General features: G+C 46.5%; 3 protein-coding genes across 6 annotated transcripts in view; 2 read left to right on the top strand and 1 right to left on the bottom strand.

The window, feature by feature from the left end:
- The window catches only part of LOC148097218 (uncharacterized), a 532,237-nt gene extending 530,432 nt beyond the window's left edge, over nucleotides 1-1,805 (bottom strand). For all 4 annotated transcript variants that reach the window (XM_087831904.1, XM_087831902.1, XM_087831905.1 and 1 more), the window contains exon 1: nucleotides 1,587-1,805. In XM_087831904.1, the coding sequence (XP_087688030.1) occupies nucleotides 1,587-1,758 (172 nt within the window). In that variant the 5' untranslated portion in view covers nucleotides 1,759-1,805. The remainder of the gene's footprint in view (nucleotides 1-1,586) is intronic.
- A 2,253-nt stretch (nucleotides 1,806-4,058) lies between these two features.
- On the top strand, nucleotides 4,059-14,283 carry LOC102790824 (uncharacterized). Its single transcript, XM_087831867.1, has 3 exons — nucleotides 4,059-4,312; nucleotides 7,546-8,103; nucleotides 12,671-14,283. The coding sequence occupies exons 1-3, from the start codon at nucleotides 4,141-4,143 to the stop codon at nucleotides 13,510-13,512; spliced, it is 1,572 nt and encodes a 523-aa protein (XP_087687993.1). The 5' UTR covers nucleotides 4,059-4,140; the 3' UTR covers nucleotides 13,513-14,283.
- A 2,831-nt stretch (nucleotides 14,284-17,114) lies between these two features.
- LOC102788984 (uncharacterized) lies at nucleotides 17,115-20,342 on the top strand. Its single transcript, XM_087831928.1, has 3 exons — nucleotides 17,115-17,329; nucleotides 18,092-18,313; nucleotides 18,704-20,342. The coding sequence occupies exons 1-3, from the start codon at nucleotides 17,158-17,160 to the stop codon at nucleotides 19,795-19,797; spliced, it is 1,488 nt and encodes a 495-aa protein (XP_087688054.1). The 5' UTR covers nucleotides 17,115-17,157; the 3' UTR covers nucleotides 19,798-20,342.
- Nucleotides 20,343-20,443: the final 101 nt, after the last annotated feature.

Genomic DNA, 20,443 nt, shown 5'->3' on the forward strand with positions numbered 1-20,443 from the left:
AGAAAAGCAAAGAAACAAATCTGTGACTTTGATGTTGTAAATGTGAAACATACATTTTTATTTAGGACTCATTGAAGTCCAGCACCCGTCCATCGAGGTGGACGACCTCACCAACAGTCCAAAGGTTCAATCTAATAAAATAATCTCAGTTTAAAAATAGTCAAACCTCAGATTTGAAAATCACCTTGATACCTGAAGCCCCTCCCCCTCCCTCAGGCGTTTCAGGCCGGCTTGGTCTTGCGCGTGTGGATCTTCATGCGGCGCAACACGTGGCTCTTCTGACTGAAACATCTGCCGCAGGTTTTGCAGTTCAGCGTCTCACCTGTGTGACGTCTCATGTGAGTTTTTAACATCGCGCACTGAATGAACCGTTCCCCGCAGGAGCCACAGGTGTACGCGCTCTCTCCCGTGTGCGTCCTCATGTGGAGCGCCGGCTTATCGCTCCTCACGAAGCCTTTTCCGCAGGCGTACAGCTTCACGCCCGTGTGGATCCTGCGATGTTTTATCATCCAGGACCTGTGCTGAGAGGCTTTTCCACAAACATCACATTTCACCCTCTTCTTCCCGTGTCTGTGACACGGCGGCGCTCTAACATGTGAGAGTCGTTCACACAGTTTATGCGTGCTGTGTAAGTATCAGTGAAGGGATCGCTCTGCTGCCCGACTACCAGCTGCTCCTCCTGCTTCCCTTCGATCTGTGTAGCTTCTGGTTCCTCCACACTGGAGCTCCTCTCCTGGTCACAGAGCTGCTGCTGTGGGACGTCTGGAGGGATAAAAGGTTGATAATGTCAGCTGATCTACATGCTTGAAATCAGGGCTGCTGAGTCAATATTAAGATGATTATCATGGGAAACATAATAGATTTACTACAAGAAGGAACTGATCCTTTAAAATGTAGCAGCTCTACAACTTTAACAGTTCATAAAAACTTCAAAGCTTGAAGTAACGATGATCTATCCTGACATGAACCAAGCCAGCACAGGGAAGTGAAATTTAAAGTCTGCATCTGTGGCTCTTTGTGGCTGCTTCCACGAGAGTTTTCACTCACGTAGGGAACGTTTGGTCACCACTCAGGAAGCAGCTTCCTGCTTTCAGCCCATGTTTGCGTTATGACGAGCTGCAGACGGGAGCTCCTCGACCTAAACAGGTCAGAGGAACATAGAAACGCGGCCGCCCAGCAGGAGTGTCAGAGCAGGGTTTTGTTTTTCCATCAGGTTAAACTGGTGAAGGTTTGAGGCCAGCAGAGTGAATCCACAGTTCCAAATGATTTCAGGAAAACTGGGAAAAACTAAAAGGTCTAAAATGTACATCGATTGTCTTGAGTTCTCCTGTTTTCACACATGCACCTCTGCTCTCTTTGGCAGTGCGTCGCAGCTGATAACCCTCCATCTCCTCCTACCTCAGCATCCTCTTCTGTCACATCAGCCCTCTTCTGTCCTCCTTCATTACACCCATGAACCTCCTCTGAGGTCTTCCTCTTTCCCTCCTGCCTGGCAGCTCCATCTTCATCCTCCTTTGTCTGATATATCCACCCTCCCTCCTCTGCACGTGTCCACGTGTTGACTTTTGACATGTTTTCTCACTCACCTGTCCTGTGCAGCTTGATTTCGGGTTTCCAGGTGATATCCAGCAGTCTGCGCTGACGGTCGATCTCTTCCTCGTACTGGACGATCGTTTTTTCAAACTCCAAGAATATTTGTTCAGCAGCAGCAGTTAGTCGCTCGTTGATAAACTCTCTCAGATACTGAACGGAAGGCATTGTTACTGCCGCACAGTCTCCGCTCAGATAAACAGAAATAAAACTACTATCTGTTTACTTCCTCTGTGTGTCACAGTGAGAGGTTCCGACAGCGCAGCGGCGTCTAACGTTCGTTCCGCCTACACAAACGAAGCGTCCACGTGATGAAAGGTAAACACTGAAAACGTGCGAGCTCCATTTTTAGGACGTTTGAGTTTCAGACTAATAAGCAGCAGGAGAAACTTTCGGGTGTGAAGAAGGAAAGTCAAATATAAAATCATCTTCGTGGAGATTTGGATTTTATTTTTAACCCATCAGAACATTTTTGATGCTTAAAAGTTGCAAACTCTAAAACATTCCTGTTGTTCGTTTTTCAGATCTAATAATGGGAGTCTGTTACTTCCTGATCGTTGTCTCTTGAGTCACCACAAAGCCTGGATGCAGTGTAGATGAAACTGCTTTCAGCTGCTCCTTTATTCACACCGGGCAGCTCCACATGTTAGCTTTGGTACTTTTTACTCCAGATGTCCTTCCTGATGTGTCCCTGGAGGGATTTGTGTCTGCTCTTGGGGTCAAACCAGGAATTTTTCACTTGTTATATGTAAACCCCCACACTATCTCCTACCCTGGAGCCACATCTGTACAACAGATCCTGGAGGAACAGGAAATATGTGCAATAACAATGTTAAAGACTGTTGTTAAATGGCTCATGATGTGAGGATATATTAAATTACATCTGGATTAAATTCAAAGGATTTTGATCAACTAAGCATGTCTAGAATGATGTGAGCCATCTTTCAGACAGACAGGCCTGCGTGACATCAGCTGGGATTGGAAAGCGTACGATATCAGGCAGATTTTCAGGAAAACATTCATGAGTCCATACATTATTCTCTCATTATCCACCTTTTCAGGGCATAGACACTGACCCGTTCATCACAAGCAGCTGGAGGTTACATCCTGGCCTCCAGCAGATTTGCACATCATTAGTTTAGTCATGGAGTCACGGAGAAAAGGTGCCAGAGAACAGATCAGGGACTCAACTCAGAGTTTAAGCTGGCTCACATTTTTGAACAGTGCACCATCTGAGTATTATCACTCTGTTCACCCAGATCATTAATAACCTGGATGCTCTGTTATTACTACAGTTAACTGCAGCTTTTGGTGCGTCAAGAGTGGAGGGAGGGAAGTGAAAGCAGGTTCTCAGTGGGCCGGTTCAGTGGAAACTAGACTAAGACTGGGTGACAGGAGAAACTGGCGTAATGCAGTTTTCACTCAGGCCAAATGTAACTTTTTTTTTTTAAACTTTATTTACAAACAACAGTATAACATACAAGGCACCATCATTAATCCGAATATGTAACATCCGCGGTTGAGCATTATAGCAAAAAACAAACAAACAAACAAACCAAAAAAAAACAATAAACACAAAGCTAAAAGAGTTAGTACAAAAAGAAAGAACAGTCATTGAAGGATTTGAACCAAAGGCAAAAAATAACGAGCAAAAAAGGGCAGTCATGATTATAAAATAGGGAGGCTTCTTTTTAACATAGATTAAACTTATTAAATAAAACAACACGTTTATGAGCTTTCTTGTTATTCACAAGTTTCAGCGATTTAGCCCAGAGTTTAAAGTCATTCAGCCATCTGTTTATACATGGTTTAGCTTTAAAGTATCTGCATTTGTGAATAAATTTTTTCCCATTAACAAAAACGTCCTAATCAACAGGTCAAAATCTGCATTCTCAGCAAGTATTCCAAATTTTATTACTGTCACCGTCAAATGTGGTAACTGAATCCTCCTGAGGTGTAGCCAGCTCCACATGTCAGTCCAGAAGGAGTTCACTGATTCACAGCAGAAAAACAAGTGATCCAGACTTTCAATATCATCTTCACAAAATGTGCAGGCATTCACATCTAAGTTAAATTTCCGTCTAAAGAAGTCATTGGTTGGATAAACCTCATTAATGATTTTAAAGTGAACCTCTTTTACTTTAGGAGAAAGAGGAAGTGAGGTATACTTTTTTCTTATCGCCTTAACCTCCATGGTCTCAAATTCTTTAAGGATATAATTTCTTTTAACCGGATTAGGGCAAATTTCGTTTATCAAAATATTCCTGATCACTTTGTTTGTAAACCTGCTGTAGGCCAAACGTAACTGAGCCAGAAGTGCAACAAGTCGCCCAAATGCGTCTGTGATGCGGGGTGACACACGCAGTGTATGTCTACAAATGACCTGCAGGGGGCAGCGGTGCGCCTGCGCTGAGTTTAGTCTGCCAGGAGAAGAAGAAAACCCACTCAAGGTTTATTGTTAGCTTAACTCCTCTGAGGGCTGGAGTGGAAGGCGGTGGGGTTTTCTTTCTTACCCTGTTTCAGGCCAGTGTTTCCGCAGGTGCAGTAATAATGACCTTACACCGGGACCTGAGACGGTTTATTAACGGCCGACTAACTGCTGCTGCTGAAGAAATCTTCCTGGAGTTTGAAAAAACGATCGTCCAGTACGAGGAAGTGATCGACCGTCAGCGCAGACTGCTGGAGATCACCTGGAAGCCTCAGATAAAGCTAAACAGAATAGGTGAGTCCACGCTCAGCGAGAAAAACACTTCACGGAGGATCCTAACCGGAGCTCCACGGCACATTTACTGAGCCAGGAGCTGAACACGAGCTGCGGGACGGTAGGTCGTGTATTTCCTGCGGGGTTTGGATTGTTGCGGGAAGAAACGAGTGAGGCCGAACTAACATGGCTGTGATCGGCACACAGTCCGTGGGCCCAGCAGCACGCAGAGCTGGGCCGGGCTAGAGCCGCTGTCAGCGGACAGCGAGCTCTGCTTTCACGCGCGGGGTGATTGATGAAGCGGGAGTGCTGGGGCCAGAGTGGGGAGAGGGTCACGTCATTAAATACCTCTCACCTGACCTACCTGAAAACAACCAAGTTCGACCTCTGACTACGTGCAAAGTGTCAGCGCCCTGCTGTCACTGGTGCTCTCAAACATCCTTGAAGGGTTGGAGGGAGGGCTGTTTAAGATGTCAGGGTAAATATCTGCTTCTGTGAATGAACCCTCCAGTTTTTGTTCTACAGCAAACGGTGGAGGCGTGTAACCCTTAGTGGGGGTGAGACAGTCCTGAGGGACGTTACATGAGTCAGTGTGTGTGTGCTTCACACCGTGACTACAATGACCCGGATGACACAGACATGTACACGTCCTCCCTTCAGGGTTGCACCAAGAATCAGTGTAAAGTCTGTAAATCAGACACGTGGAGCTTCCTGCTGTGCAAACAAGTGTGAAAAAGAGTAACTTTTATACACAAGGCGCAAAATCTTCTTTTAAACAGTCGGCCGCGTGTCTTCACACTTATCAAAGCCTGAATGTGGAAACATATCTATGAAACACTCCTTTGTCTTTCTCAATAGAACCTCACCTGTGGGATTGTCACAGGGGACTGTGGGGGGCTCATGTGACCAAAGTGCTGTCAGTAATGGAAGGAAACACTGAGCACTTAGGAGGCACATCTGGAGCAGTTTTGCTCGTGCGTCGTATGGTTTTGCACAGATGTCCATGAAAATGCAAACAAACACACAATCAAAGCGTCAGTCCTGCATCCTCTGTTTGAAGAGTCGCTCGTGTTGTTGGTTCCTGCAGCTGCGACGGGGGTTTGATGTCATTTGATGTCGTGCATGATTAATAGCGCGAGCCACCCGCTGTAGCGCTGATTGCTGATTGTTCGGTGGCTCAGAGGAGAGTGCAGCTGCAGCTCAGGAAAGAGACAAAAAGAGACACCAGGGAGTTTGTTTGTTTTCCACTTCCTGCTTGAAGACAGAGCAGCGCCTATAAATAGCAGCAAGAGAGTAAAGAATCACATTTGAAGGCATTACTCTGTGACAAACACGCCGTCGTTAATGTGTCGTAGATGATGAACTTGCAGCGTTGGACGGAGAGGCCGGAGAATCCGTGTCTGGAGATTAATGAGAAGCCAAATGAGGAAACGGGCTCAACACTGTTAACAGCAGCAGCTCTGCTCGTGGTCACCTTCCTGTTTTTATTATTGAGCAACTCTGTGAGCCCAGATAAGAGGAAGTAAAGCTAAATGAAGAATCAAAGCGGTATCAGTTTCTTTAAAAACAGCAGTCAGTCAGACATCCACCGCTGACATGCAGACTCATACCTGGTTTTTCTGTTCCAACCACAATCCAAACAAGCAGTCTGTGGTTGAAAAGCCTGAGATCCCTGAAATTTGAACCCTGCTGATGGCTTCACACTCAGCTCAGTCACAGTTGGATCTCACAGAGACACACATCCATCTTTATTGCTGCATGAATCCTATAATTACTCCTTATCAGAACTGTAATCGCTGCCTTTTTGCTGACCCAGTACTTTGAAATATCTTTGGACCTTTCCGCCTCAGATCTCCACTCCTCTACGGTCTGCTGGTGATGCGTTCAAGGACTCGTTTAAATGCAGAAAACTACATGTGCTGCATACAGTCGCCTGCAGTTACTAATGCCTGGGATTGTGACTTGATCACAGACTGCATGAAACGTTAATGCTGTCTGACGTTCTCCAGTCATAAACTACATTCAGTCAGCCATCGATGTGCGCACACTCGAGTCCCTGAAACCAGTTTTGCAAACCTTTGCAGAACTGTGAGGTTTCCTCTGTTTACTGCTGCTGTGTGGTCGTTGTGCTCCTGGGACTCTCTCAAACAGAATTATTGATCAATAAAGTTTAAAAGGATAAAACACACCTGACAGTAGGGCGGGGCCATATCATACCGTTCACAGTAATACCGGTATAATTTCGGGCAACGATAGAAAAATGAAATATGGCGATAGAATATGGGTAAAACGCGCATGAGCAGTGCCTTTGTTTACAAACGCACACGTCGGAAAAAGCATGACGACGAAAGTGAATCGTTGAATGAAACGATGAACCTGAACTGGTTTGTAAAAATGCTGCAGCTTCACTGGTGTGGAACTGGTTTAGCTTTCGTCCGTCAGATACACAACAAAGCACTATTTTTGGTAGCGCATGCTAGCGGGCCGTCGTTATTACCGTGTTGTTTGGAAAATACGGCGCACTTAAAATCAATCCTTTGATTTTCTGAAAGTGACAGAGCCCCTTATAATCCCGTGTGCCTTATGTATGAACTCTGGTTGTGTTTACTGACCTCGAAACGATTTTATGTGCACGGCGCTCGAACATCTGTCAAATGTTTCAGTACGACTTTGCTAAGCTACGAAGCCGCACCGCTTGATGGATTGTTGGAGCATTACGGCTATCGTAGGCGGAGCCTCGCGGAGTGATACGTACTGTGCTTCAACATAATATTACCGTATTGTGTGTGTATAACCTTTAAGTGTTGTGGATATTATACATGGTTATGCTGAGGATATGTCGGCCAGTTTCCACTGGAAATGTCTTTTGGTTAAACTGTCAGCGAGGAATTTGCACTGTTACATTTTTATACAACTTTAATGCAAAAACAGCTGCTTGTTTAAGTGAAAATACACTGATGGGTTTTTTCTTTGCACTAATAAAATTGTGGAGTTGTAAAGTATTTTGTCTCGTGTCAGTTATATCGTCATCGCAAATTTGTCGTGATAAATATTTTTGGTCATATCGCCCTGCTCTACCTGACAGGAGGTAAAGTTTGTGGACGTGCAGCTAAAAGTATTTTGTACTCTGAGCTTTGCAAATGACACATGAAGCCGATTATCTGTTAATTATTGTTAAATTCCAGCTGTGTGTATGAGCAGATGTTTCTCTGTCATCGCGCCGGTGACCTTTCTTTCTCTCTCTGTCCCTCCAGGCCACCATGACTCCAACAGGGAGAAACTTGCTACAGAGCAGGAGAAGCTCTCCAGCCTGGAGCTGGAGTCACAACACGATCGTAATAACGACGAGGCTCCTTCTGAATCCAGCCTGAAGCTGGATCCTCCTCAGCAATATGACTGTAATAAGGAACAGGTTCTTCCTGAGCAGGAGGGGAACGCCAGGCTGGAGCAGGAACCTCTGCAGGTTAAAGAGGAAGTGGAAGAACTCCACGCCAGCCGGGCGGAAGCAGCGCCTCCGCAGATTAAAGAGGAGCAGGAGGAGCTCTGCACCGCCTACGAGGCAGAGCACCTCATAGTGAAGGAGGAGGACGATACCTTAATGGTGACTCTTACTTACGGGGAAAGTGACAGTGAAACGGAGCCAATCAGCGAGCAGCTCCTGTCTCACAGCCCGCCTGCAGCCGAGAGCACGAACGCAGCCTCGGGATCGAGCGCAGACGCGGAGCCAAAGCCAACGAAGAGACTCGCTAAAAGCAGGAGTGACAGTGCAGAGCGCGCTCCCATGTCAGAGAGTCAGGGCGATGCAGACGCAGGTAAAAAGCCTTTGAAATGTTACGTTTGTGAGAAAGTTTTTAAGGATAAGTCCCAAATAAAAAGACACGTCAGGATCCACACGGGCGAGAAGCCGTTCGCGTGCAGCACCTGCGGGAAGACGTTCTATCAGATATACTTACTGAGATATCACGAAAGGACTCACACGGGCGAGAAGCCGTACTCCTGCAAGATATGTGCGAAAACGTTCAGGTGTAGCGACAGTCTGTTGGTCCACATGAGAATCCACACGGGCGAGAAGCCGTACGGGTGCAAAACGTGCGGGAAGAGATTCATCTGCACGTCCAACCTGAAGAGCCACACGAGAATCCACACGGGCGAGAGGCCGCACTCCTGCAAAACCTGCGGGAAGAGCTTCACTCAGAGGGGCAGCCTGACCGTCCACATGAGGACGCACACGGGCGAGAAGCTGTACTCCTGCAAAGCGTGCGGGAAGCGCTTCTGTCAGAGCGGGACGCTGCTGATCCACATGAGGACGCACACGGGCGAGAAGCGCTACTCTTGTAAAATTTGTGAGAAGAACTTCACTCAGAGCAGTCACTTGTTGCGCCACATGAGGACTCACACGGACGAGAAGTCGTCCTGAAGTCTCAGCAGGGGGCCGGGGTGAAAACGCCCGCCTCCCGGGTAATAAGCAGAGCGTTCGGACGAGCTCGGCAACCGGCGCCGTGCAGGGCGGAGTCATGAAAGCGTGCTTTGGCCCGTGTTAGGCTGAAGAACAGCGCTGCATTTGTAGCTTTCGCAGTATCGCTTTTATTCTAGTATTTAGGAAAGTCGCTGACCCGGGTCGCCGCCTCTGAAATCTTAAACTCAAACATTCAGCGACGGCGCACTGACGGCCGAGTGCGTTCCCGGTGTGATGCTGTTACACTGGATTCATGCTGCTGTCTCTACAGTGGCTTTGCATGATTCTCTGCTCAAAGTAATCTTCCCCTGACAGCGAGCTGTGATGCAGCGTCCGAGATCGTCCTGCCTCCCTATAAGCTGACTTTGTTTTGATTGGCTGCCTGTTATTGTTGTGTGGAGAGTGTCAGAGGCGAGACTGAACATCAGTACAGGTATTAGAAAGAATAACCTTTTAAAAGCGGCGATTTCAGGCTACGTCCACAAGTATTTTTCTAAATGGAGATTTTCCATTTTCAATAACAAAAAAAAAAAAATCCACGCGTGCATGTTTGAGATCTCCGTCCACATGTAAACGCAAAAAAATTAAGTCAAACGCTGTTGAGAACGTACCAAATCCTAACCATGCAGAAATGTTGGCCAATCAGAAGTCTTGAATAGGGCTGCTCAATTAATCTAATTTTAATCTCGATTACGATCTGGGCTTTCAACGATCATTAAAGATGACTGAGTCGATTATTAGCCCCTCCCTCGTGCTTTACTCTCGCGCTGCTCCGTGTGGCAAATCGAGCGCACCTCTCTGCATTAAGAGCAGAGGTCTCCAACCTTTTTTGCGCCACGGACCGGTTTGTGCCCGACAATATTTTCACGGACCGGCCTTTAAGGTGTCGCGGATAAATACAACAAAATAAAACTAGAAGATTTATTCATAACACACGTGAAAAGGAAAACCGCGTAAACGATAAAAACGATAACAAAATAACCTGAAAACCGATAAAAACCCTGAAAACTATACATTTCACACCTGAGCCTCAACTCTCGCGGCCCGGTACCAAACGACTCACGGACCGGTACCGGTCCGAGGCTCGGGGGTTGGGGACGCTGATTAAGAGGACCCGAGGGAAGCTCGGAAAGCTCAGCAGAAGTTATTTGGAGAGGAGAGTGATGCTGTTGGTTGAAAAGAGGTAAAAAAACTTGAGTGGTGTGGAAACATTATGGGTTCATGAGTCAGACGTGGATCAAGTAGACACAGTGTGTAAACTTTGCTACAGTGTCGTAGCTGCACCACAGAGCAACACTGCAAAGTTCACTAAACACAGATGTTTACATTTTTCATTTATTTATATTGCAAACATTTGCACTGTTATCAGTATTTGCACTATTTTATATTATTTCTTAAAGTCATTATTCAACACATTGTTAAATAAATAATCGAGATCTCAATTTCAGTGAAAATAATCGTGATTATCATTTTTGCCATAATCGAGCAGCCCTAGTCTCGAAGGCCGGGAGGGAAAACACAGAAACGAGTCGTACGTGTGGACAGACATTATTCCTCAACATCACACTGGAAACAGCAAAAAACCAAGAAACTGTGTAAGCGTGTAAAAACTGCAGGTGGTGCGACTAACACCAACAGTTTGTGTCTCCACCACTGTAGAAATCCATCCAAGGCGCGCACCTGTGACGCTGCAAGACTAAATTAGTTTTCCTCGTCCACACGTAAACACAACAACTGAGTGTTTGAAAATCTTCATCCTGGGAGGAGTTTAAAAAAAATCTCAGTCTTCAGTGATCCAAACGTTTGGGGGTGGATGAAAGGCCAAACGCAGAGAAAGAGCTGCATCTTCAAAACTACGTGTGGACGTAGCCTCAGTGCTGCAGATCTCCAGACTTTTAGTGAACGCGTCTGTCGGTGCCTCATCAGACGAGCGCCGATACGTTTTTACTAAACAAACTGAAACTGAGGATATTTTTTAATATTTTCTTTAAAAAGCAGCTCGTTAAGATTCCCACCGTCGCACAGACGAGCTGGTTCTGTCAGATCAGCAGTCGCTGCAGACTCGACGCTCTCTCTCCTTTGGCTCATCTGAAACTTTTAATATTCACGTATTTTAAACGGCATAAAAACAGCGCGCGGGCTCGTTACTGACATGTGTCTGCGTCTAACTTGGTGGTGAAATCAGAGCGAGCCGGGCTCTGTCTGTTCTCTCCTGCTGCTTTCACGGTTGTGTTGCGTTGTCGTCTTCTCTGTACTTGTGGAGGATTGCGGTACAAGAGCAGTGTGAGAACAAGCTCCTGACCTGATGACGACACGCGCACATTACATGTGAACTGGACGATGATTGAGGCTAGGGATGCAACGATACCAATTTTTTCAAACCGATACGATACCAATACTTGGATCTGAGTACTTGCCGATACTGAGTACAAAAAACGATACTTCTACCAAACACACACACACACACACTCACACTGCCCGTGGATTTTCTCTTGACATTTTTCATCGCTTTTCCAAAACCTGAGTTAAAGTTGGCTGTTCCACACTGCTGACATTTTGTTTAGCCTAGCTACAGCAGCCTCCAGTTTCTCTTTTTTTATCTGGAGCCGCCAGTCTGACTCGTCTAACCCTGTGTCTGTTTAGCGCGGGATGTCCCCCTAGTGGCCAATCTAAAAAACTACAACAGAAATGACAAGCCACCCTCTGATTAATGAAATAAGTTGGTATCGGTTCATGGTATCGGTTAACTTTTACGAGTATGAGTACACACACATTTTACAGTATCGGCCCCGATACCCGGTGCATTAGGGATGCACTGATAGCGATACCAGTATCGGGTATCGGGTATCGGATACCCGATACCGGTATCGGGTATCGGCCCCGATACCGGTATCGGGTATCGGCCCCGATACCGGTATCGGGTATCGGCCCCGATACCGGTATCGGGTATCGGCCCCGATACCGGTATCGGGTATCGGCCCCGATACCGGTATCGGGTATCGGCCCCGATACCGGTATCGGGTATCGGCCCCGATACCGGTATCGGGTATCGGTGCCGATACCCGATACCGGTATCGGTATCGGTGCATCCCTAATTGAGGCTGTTCTTTCATTTCTACTCTGTAAGGGCGCTGAGTCCCACATGCCAGTACTGTGTGCCACTCTTCCAGAGAATAAACATGCAGATCCAATCCCTGCGGTCACTGGTGTTTTTTAACCCACGAGCAGCCAGTTTGGAGCAGACGCCATCTTTGATGAGGTTTGATTTCTGTCGATCATGCAAACAGCTTCATTTCAGAGTCCCTGCAGCTGCTCCTGAGGAGTAGAAGAAAAACTAGAAAGTGGGATTCAGGAGATCATCCAAGCATTCCTTCCTCTCCAGCTGACGTCAGGAGTGTGGGCAGAGAACCGCTTCCCCCGACTGAGTGGCCTCAAAGTCGGCTGGTCGTCCTGCTCCAGCAGCCGCAGTGGAAGATCTCCCAGCTCCACTCCCACCTTGTGTCCTTGTTATGTCTGCAGTCATAGCAAAGTTAATCCTAACAGATCATCTTTAGACGTCAGCTGGCTAAATAAACTCCTCGCAGATGCCTGGATGTTACACGTCACTGATTTTACAGTCACTTTGTTTCCTGGTGGAAGCTGAAGGCGGATTTCTGAAGCAGCTTCTGGACATCAGACTGAACAGCCGGGCAGAGACGTGATGTCAGTCTTGTGCAAACACAGAGCTGAGTGCAGACGGCGGTGTCGCCCTAAAGCCCGTTTCTCCACCGAATCATGGAGACAGAAGCTGCTCTTTGAACCCTGAGCTGTTATCTTATTTGATCGTTTGCACATACGTTACCCCACAGAGCTCTGATAATTATAAGTGAAATATTTCTCCGGTGTTTTTCTGTCATCACATTCGTGTCATTCTGTCCCTCCAGACCTCCGACCGCGACGCCTCTCCGAGGATGAGGAGGTTCTTGTGAACCAGGAGAGGCACGCCAGCCTGAACCAGGAGGAACCAGCAGCTCGACGGATCAAAGAGGAGGAGGAGGAGCTCAGCATCAGTCAGGAGGGAGAGCTGCTCGTTCTGGACGAGGACAGCGACACCATCATGGTGACTGTTACGTACGGGGAAAGTGACGACAGCGACCCGGAGCCGGAGCGGGAGCAGCTCCCCTCTCGCAGCTCTCCTGTGGCCGAGAGCCGGCGTCAGGACAGAGGCAACCACGTGGAATCGGGATCGGCGGTGCAAGCGATGTACAACAGCGTGGACAACGCCCTGATATTCAGCGGCCCCGTTTACATGCAAAGCTTCAGGAATGAACCTCTGATGATGCAACAAGACATAAGCGACCCGGACGAGAAGCCATATCCCTGCAAAATATGCGGGAAACACTTTCGTAAACGTTTTAATCTGGAGATCCACATGAGGGCTCACACGGGCGAGAAGCCGTTCTCGTGTAACGTGTGCGGGAAAGGTTTCACTCGGAAGGACAGCGTGATCCTGCACATGAGGACCCACACGGGCGAGAGGCCGTTTATCTGCGGCTTCTGCGGGAGGCGGTTCGGTCGGAAAGATAATTTGGCCTCCCACATGAGGATCCACACCGGCGAGAGACCTCATTCCTGTAAAATCTGCGGCAAAAGCTTCTGCCAAAGTAACGACTTGTTGCGCCACACGAGGACTCACGCCGCCGAGAAGCCCGTTCCCTGCGACGTATGCGGGAAAAGATTTCGGGACGCCTCGACGATGAATTTTCACAAAAAGAGGCACAAGTGAGAAGTCCCGAAGTGAAAGTGAAAACTGTTTAATCTTTGTACAAGTAAAACACATGTATGCTGTGACGTCATAGCTCTCTACCTCTGTCACATGTGGGCGTTTTGTGACTGCGTCAACTTTGAGTCATTTTAGAGTTACGAGGCGTCGCTGACCGTAGGTACAAACTTTATCTTCCTCTGGATTATGTTTGCTTTCGTCTGCAGCCGCATGAGGGTGAGGATATCTGAGCTGCAAAAGGTCAGAGTCTGCGTGAAGGTCTGATCAGAGTATCTGAAGTATGAAAATGCTCGCAGTGGAAGGACGGCCCCAGAAACGGCGTGGTGATGCAGACGTGTCGTGCATTAAGTGCCATTGAAGTTTCTGCAGCATCAGCAGAGGTGGCTGACTTCTCCGGATACTAAGGAAAGGTCATACGGTGCTTCCCTCACTACGTCCTTTAGCAGAGGATCCTCCAGGCCTCGAGAGCCGCCGTCCTGCAGGTTTCAGATGTGTCCTTGATCCACAGCTGATTTAAACGGCTGAATTATCTCATCAACATGTCTTGAAGTTCTCCAGGTTCTGGTAATTATTAATCAACCCTAACTAACCCTGACCCAGGGTGAGATCTAGAACCTGCAGGACACCGGCCCTCGAGGCCTGGAGGTCGACACCCCTGCTTTAGGAAAACGAGATGATGATCAAACCAAGCGACGCGGCTCCGATCATGAAAATGTTAATCCTGTGTTTCCCATTTTATTCTGATTTGTTTGACCCGTGCAGGCTGTGATGAACCCTCAGCTGAAGTACGATCATATTGTGATATAAATAAAATCTGCTTCTTGTAAAGTTGTGCGATTTAATTTAATCTTAATTTGTTAAGATTGAGCTGTATAAAAGTATCAGTGGTTTAGTGTTCACCGTCATTCAGGCTCATGGCTGACGTCCTGAGGTTGTGCTGAGTATCTGCAGCAGGAGACGAGCGGACAGGAAGTGCAGTTAACCAGAATGTGAGAAACATCTGATTTCTCTTTATGGGCGTCAAGTAAATCTGAATAATCTTGATGTGTTAATACAGCTGCATGACGACGCGCCCAGAAACGCCCTGCATGGCTGAACTGCCAGCAGTGAACTGATAAAACCTGTAACAGCACACAGGTGAGCTCAGAGCTCATCTGGTCCTCAGGATGTTGTCGTTTCAGTACAATGGACCCACATCAACAACATCCACCGACACAGCATCAGGCACACTGCATCAGAACAGTCGGACTCGCAGCTTTCACCTTAATGTTTTCCATCGAGGACGAGAAACAGGAGGGAATTAGTTTTTTGGGAACCCTTCATCCAAATTTCTCTGTAAAAGACAGAATTTTCTCTAAAACCATCACGAGTCACCAAACACAGTTTCAGCCTTGTCATAAAGTCTGGACAGTGATCAGATTTTCAAACAAATCCATTAAAATAAAACAAGATCCAAACTAAATGCTAACTTTGAGTAGTTAAGGGAGCAGGAGACTGAAACCCAGAGAAAGATGGAGCAGAGAGGAGAGAGGAATGCACAAACAAGCACACGGAGCAAAAACATCTCTCCACAAAGGGAAAGACGAGACCACACGGGACTGATTACACAACGAGACGCAGCTGGGAACCGAGCACAGCTGCAGACAATCAAGGCGGGGCGGCAATCGCACAGGAGGGAAGACAAAGAGAGGAAGGCAGAGCATGTGAGGAGAAGCAATCGCTCAAATAAAACAGGAAGAGAGAACCAGGACGGCAACGAGAAGCAAAACAAACCCAGAACCATCAGAGTTTAACAGTAACCACGAGGAGGAGTTTCATGTGTGTGTTTCCAAGAAGCTTTTGTTTACTAATCAGCAGGTAACAAAGGGAGACGATCACAGGATCATTTCTTCCCACAGTTTTGATGTCTTTGATTATTTCACTGCAGAAAGAAGAAAAGACCACAAATAAAGAAGTAAAGTCAGTTACAGTAAAGGTAAAACATCCCACGGTGCAGATATCAGAGTCTAATCTGCAACGTTTCACTGCCAGCTTCACAGATCACATGTATCACATGACCTCAAATGATTTGTTTGTGAACAACATGACATGAAAGCAAATTAATTCACAGTAAGTTTACTCCAGAGCATATCTGCTTATTCAAAGGGCTTAAAGTTGACCTGATAAAAGGGCCTCAGCTGCCTGACTGAGGTTTAAGTGTGAGTCCAGTAAAAATAGCTGTTAAAGCTTCACAAGGTTTCCTTATTCTTCAGCTGCAGTCACATGAATCTGCTGTTCAAACAAACTGCCCTTTATAATTGAAATGTGTGTTTATATTGCAGCAGAAAGGCAACCGAGTCCAAAAATGTAGACGTGATCTAAAACATGAGCACGCAGGTATCACACACGGAGCTTAACTGGCAGCACAGAGGCCGACTTCAAACACAGCTGATTAAACCACAGGTGAAAACAATCAGGAAAATCACAGGGCAGCAAGTCAAACCAACACATGAAAGAAAATCAAACTTCAAAGTCAAACAGGAAATAATCAGAGGAGACGAAACCTAACATGAACGCAGAGCGAGACATAAAAACAGCCCGAGACAGAAGGAGGACGATCAGCAGCACAAACACATGAACCAGCAACCAGGAAGACCTGAAGCAGCTGAAGCTCACAACCACTAAAAGAAGAAGCACGGTTACATTCAGATAATGCAGGCTGCACGAGAAAGAGTGTGTGTGCATGCCAAGCATCCTTGGGCAAGATACTAACCCCAGGTTGCTCTCTGGTGCGTCCATCGGAGTGTGAATGTGTGTGAATGTCGTTAGAAAAGCACCCAGTTTAGAGTCAGTGATTGTGAGAATGGGTGTGATTGGGTGAATGTGCATGTTGTATACAGCACTTTGAGCACTCCGGGGAGTAGAAAAGTGCTCTATAAGAATCAGTCCATTTACCATTTACACACACACACAGAACCAAAAACACTGAGATAATCATGGAAACAGAACAGAGTGTAAAAATCAACAAACTCAACATTAATTCAAAATTAAAATTAGAAACAAATTTGGAAAAAAAATTTGTTTTTTTGGGGTTTTTTTGTCAAACAGAGTTGTTTTTCTCCTAAATACGCCCACTCACTCGACGCCATTTTTCTCGTACATGTACAAACATTTTCTCATAATTTTTCCAAATATTTAAAATTTACCTTCTTGTTATTTTGCAATTTTCTCCAAAACCTTTATACTGTTAAACTACCAGAAATGTACCATTAGTGGTCATTTTTAAATTAAAATGTATTATTATTATTGTTATTGTTGTTATTGTTGTTTGTTTTTGCAGTTTGTTGTTGTGCTTCTTGCCCTTTTTTGTCAATTTTTCTTGCTTGTTAGTTTGTTTTGTTGTAAACTGGTGAAAATTTCTTCATTTTTACTTATTAGTTATTTTAATCTTCAGTCTCAAACGTCTAAACGGACCGCAGATCGGCTGTGATCGAGTCCGGCTGCACAACACACTCCTGCCTGTAGAGGGCAGCACTACATGTCACAGTCCACAAGCTGCTGGAAATTCATCAGACGAAGAAGAAATTCGGCGGAAGTAATCAATGAAAACTGTTGTTGTTGTGTGTGAGCTGAGTGTGTGAGCTGAGTGTGTGAGCTGTGTCAGCAACAATGCCTTCAGTTCAGTATCTGAGAGAGTTTATCAACGAGCGACTAACTGCTGCTGCTGAACAAATATTCTTGGAGTTTGAAAAAACGATCGTCCAGTACGAGGAAGAGATCGACCGTCAGCGCAGACTGCTGGATATCACCTGGAAACCGGAAATCAAGCTGCACAGGACAGGTGAGTCTGTGACGTGGAGCTCTGTGGGAAAGCTAGAATCATTTCCACGGGCTTCGTGACAGAAACACTGAGGGTAAAATCCTCAGACACAGCAGAAGAAACGCGTCACGCCACACAGCAGCGAACGCAAACGGCATTACTGACGTCACGTCTTTGATCAGTGGTTGTCGATCGATGGTCGTGATAATTTGCATATTAGTGATCATAAAGTGACGTCACGGTTTCAGTCATGACGTGCTGTTTGTTTGGAAACCTGCAGCCAGCTGAGACTGAAGAAGTCACCTGATGATGATGATGAACAGAATCAGCCTGTGGGGAGGACACGGTGGACACGCGCGCACGTTTTTACTTTTAATGTTCATTGTGTTTGCAGCGAGTTCAGTGACGCAGTACTTCCGGTGTGACGGTTGCTTCTGTCACGTCCTGGTTGTTGCAGTAGAGACAGGATGCTGTGTGAAATACAGACACATAAACATGTGATGTGCTGATGTCATAAATCTGGACTGTATTCACAAAAGAACAGAAAACAAATCGTTTAACGTGAGAAAAAATGAGCATTTCTTTGTCAGCTCATATTAAATGTATCAGTTTTAAATGTTCACGTTTTCAGAGTCGAGTCGGATCCACGGTTTCTTCAGATTTCTTCATGGATATCTGAAGCTTTGGCCACATAAAAATAATCATCAGTAGTCGTATGTTTTAATGTGGTGTTTGCAATAAAGCACTCGACCTTTGCTTTCCTTGTACTTTAAACATGTGCAGACGTCCCACAGCAACATGTCAGCAGGGAGGAGGAGGTTCTCCCCGAGCAGCAGCTCCGTGGCCAAGAGGATCCAGAACCTCCACAGATTAAAGAGGAACAGGAGGGAGAGCCGCTGGTAGTGAAGGAGGAGAGTGTAGACGTCATCATCTGGAACGAGAGCAGCCCTCAGCGTGAACAAGAGGACGTCACCTGCAGCCCACAGATGAAGACACAAAGGACAGGTGTGTAGCATGAAACCATTTCAGTGAACCACAGCCGAGTTTGACTCCTGTGGATCTGAGTCTCAGCAGAAGAGTCCACATTTTCATTCAGTGACATGTTACCAGCTGTTCCTGATGCTGCCCGCACATTTATCCAGACAGGCCTGTGTTTGTCTCCTCCTGGTCTCAAACCTGTGATCTCTGTCAGTGGAGCCACCGGGCACAAGTCACCTCATTAATGCTCTGAGCCTAATTTATCCCCAGCTGTTTGTACCAGACTTGATAGAACTAAATGCAAACATACCAACAGAATATTAGTTTACCTTCATCTCCTTCTCAGCCTCACTAATCGGTCATTTCTTCTATGCAAAAGTGGAAATAATAACTTATTTCTTGTGCTCCTTTGTTTAGACGTCCCGCAGCAGCAGGTCTGTGAGGAGGAGGAGGTTCTCCCTGAGCAGCAGCTCTGGAACCAGGAGAGGAGCTGCAGTGTGGACCAGGAGGAACCAGAAGCTCCACAGATTAAAGAAGAACAGCTCTGTCAGGAGGTGAGCCAGGAGACTGAGACCTTCATGGTGGAAGAAAGTGAGAAAGGAAACAAGAATGCTGACTCAGGATTAACTGTGAGTTTCGGTTTAAAGCCAAAAACGAGAAATCGCAGACGTCTCGGTGCAGACGACTCTCCGAGCCAGCGTCACTCTGACACGGCCAGCAAATCTGTAACGTGTGACGTTTGTGGAAAAGGCTTCAAGTATAGATCCCGGATGCAAAGACATCAGAGAATCCACACAGGCGAGAAGCCGTATCCCTGTGAGATGTGTGGGAAAGGTTTTTCTCAGAAGGATGCTCTGACTGTGCACATGAGAACACACACAGGTGATAAGCCCTATGTTTGTAACACCTGTGGGAAAAGATGTTTGACCTCGTCGACCCTTACCCGGCACGCCGCGGTCCACACGTGCCAGAAGCCCTATTCCTGCAAAACGTGTGGGAAAGGTTTTGCTCAAAAGTCTATTTTGCTGGTCCACACGAGAGTGCACACCGGCGAGAAGCCCTACCTGTGCAACATCTGTGGGAAGAGGTTTTTTAAATTGTCAACGTTTAACATGCACATGTTTATCCACGCAGATGAAAAGCCGTATTCTTGCCAAACGTGTGGGAAAGGTTTTAATCGAAGAACTGATTTGTACGTCCACAGCAGAATTCACAGAGGTGAGAAACCGTTTTGTTGCCCAACGTGTGGCAAATCTTTCAATCGGCGCAGTAATTTATTATCCCACACAAAAATCCACACGAGTGAGAAGCCCTATTCCTGTGAAATATGCGGGAAGTCTTTCAACCGAGGCAGTAATCTGTTACGCCACATGAGGTCTCACACAGGGGAGAAGCCTTATGTTTGTAAGAGCTGTGGGACCAGGTTCGCTGACTCCTCGTCACTTAAAAGGCACAGAGGAGGAGCTGCTGAATGTGGGAGAAAACCTCCTCCTGAGAAACCACACAGCTGAGAGGCCGTGACTGTATCAGCGTTACTGCACCACGCAGCGGAGACGTCCTCTTGCTGTGCACCATGACATCCGTCACTGAATTAGAGATAGTGGCACTAGCAGTGGGAGTGGGCGTATGCTTTTGAGTCTAAAGATATGTTTTGAGTCCGTGTGCCTGTATGTGGTTCCTGTGGTAATGTCAATTTCCACAACAGCCTCTGTGGAATTTTGTCACAACAGTGGGAAGTGGAGGGGAAGCCACTGGGAGTCTGAAGTCCGACGAACCTTTTCACCTTTACATTCGTCGCTGTGGCTCACGTGCTCCTGAACTTTAGTGTGGCTGTGCCACGAGCTCATTTTTAGCCCATCAGTTTTCTCCCACTTATCTGGGACTCTCTCTCTATCCACCTGCTCGTCCGTGGAGCGGATATGCAAGTGTTCTCAGCTGAATCATGGGGTGGATGCTGTGTTATTGGACTCTACAGCTCCAGACCACACAGGGTTTAAACCAGACGGCAGAAAGATTAAACACGTTTTCATCAGGTGTATAAATATCAGGTGTACAGCGTGTTTTTCAGCATGGTACCCTACAGATGGAAAGAATAAAGAACAAATATGAAAATGTGTCTTTGTTGTTTTTACTGCATTTTTAAAATAATTTCTTTGC

The sequence above is a fragment of the Neolamprologus brichardi genome, chromosome 18 (assembly GCF_056152115.1).
Source record: "Neolamprologus brichardi isolate AB-2024 chromosome 18, ASM5615211v1, whole genome shotgun sequence".
NCBI lineage: Eukaryota > Metazoa > Chordata > Actinopteri > Cichliformes > Cichlidae > Neolamprologus > Neolamprologus brichardi.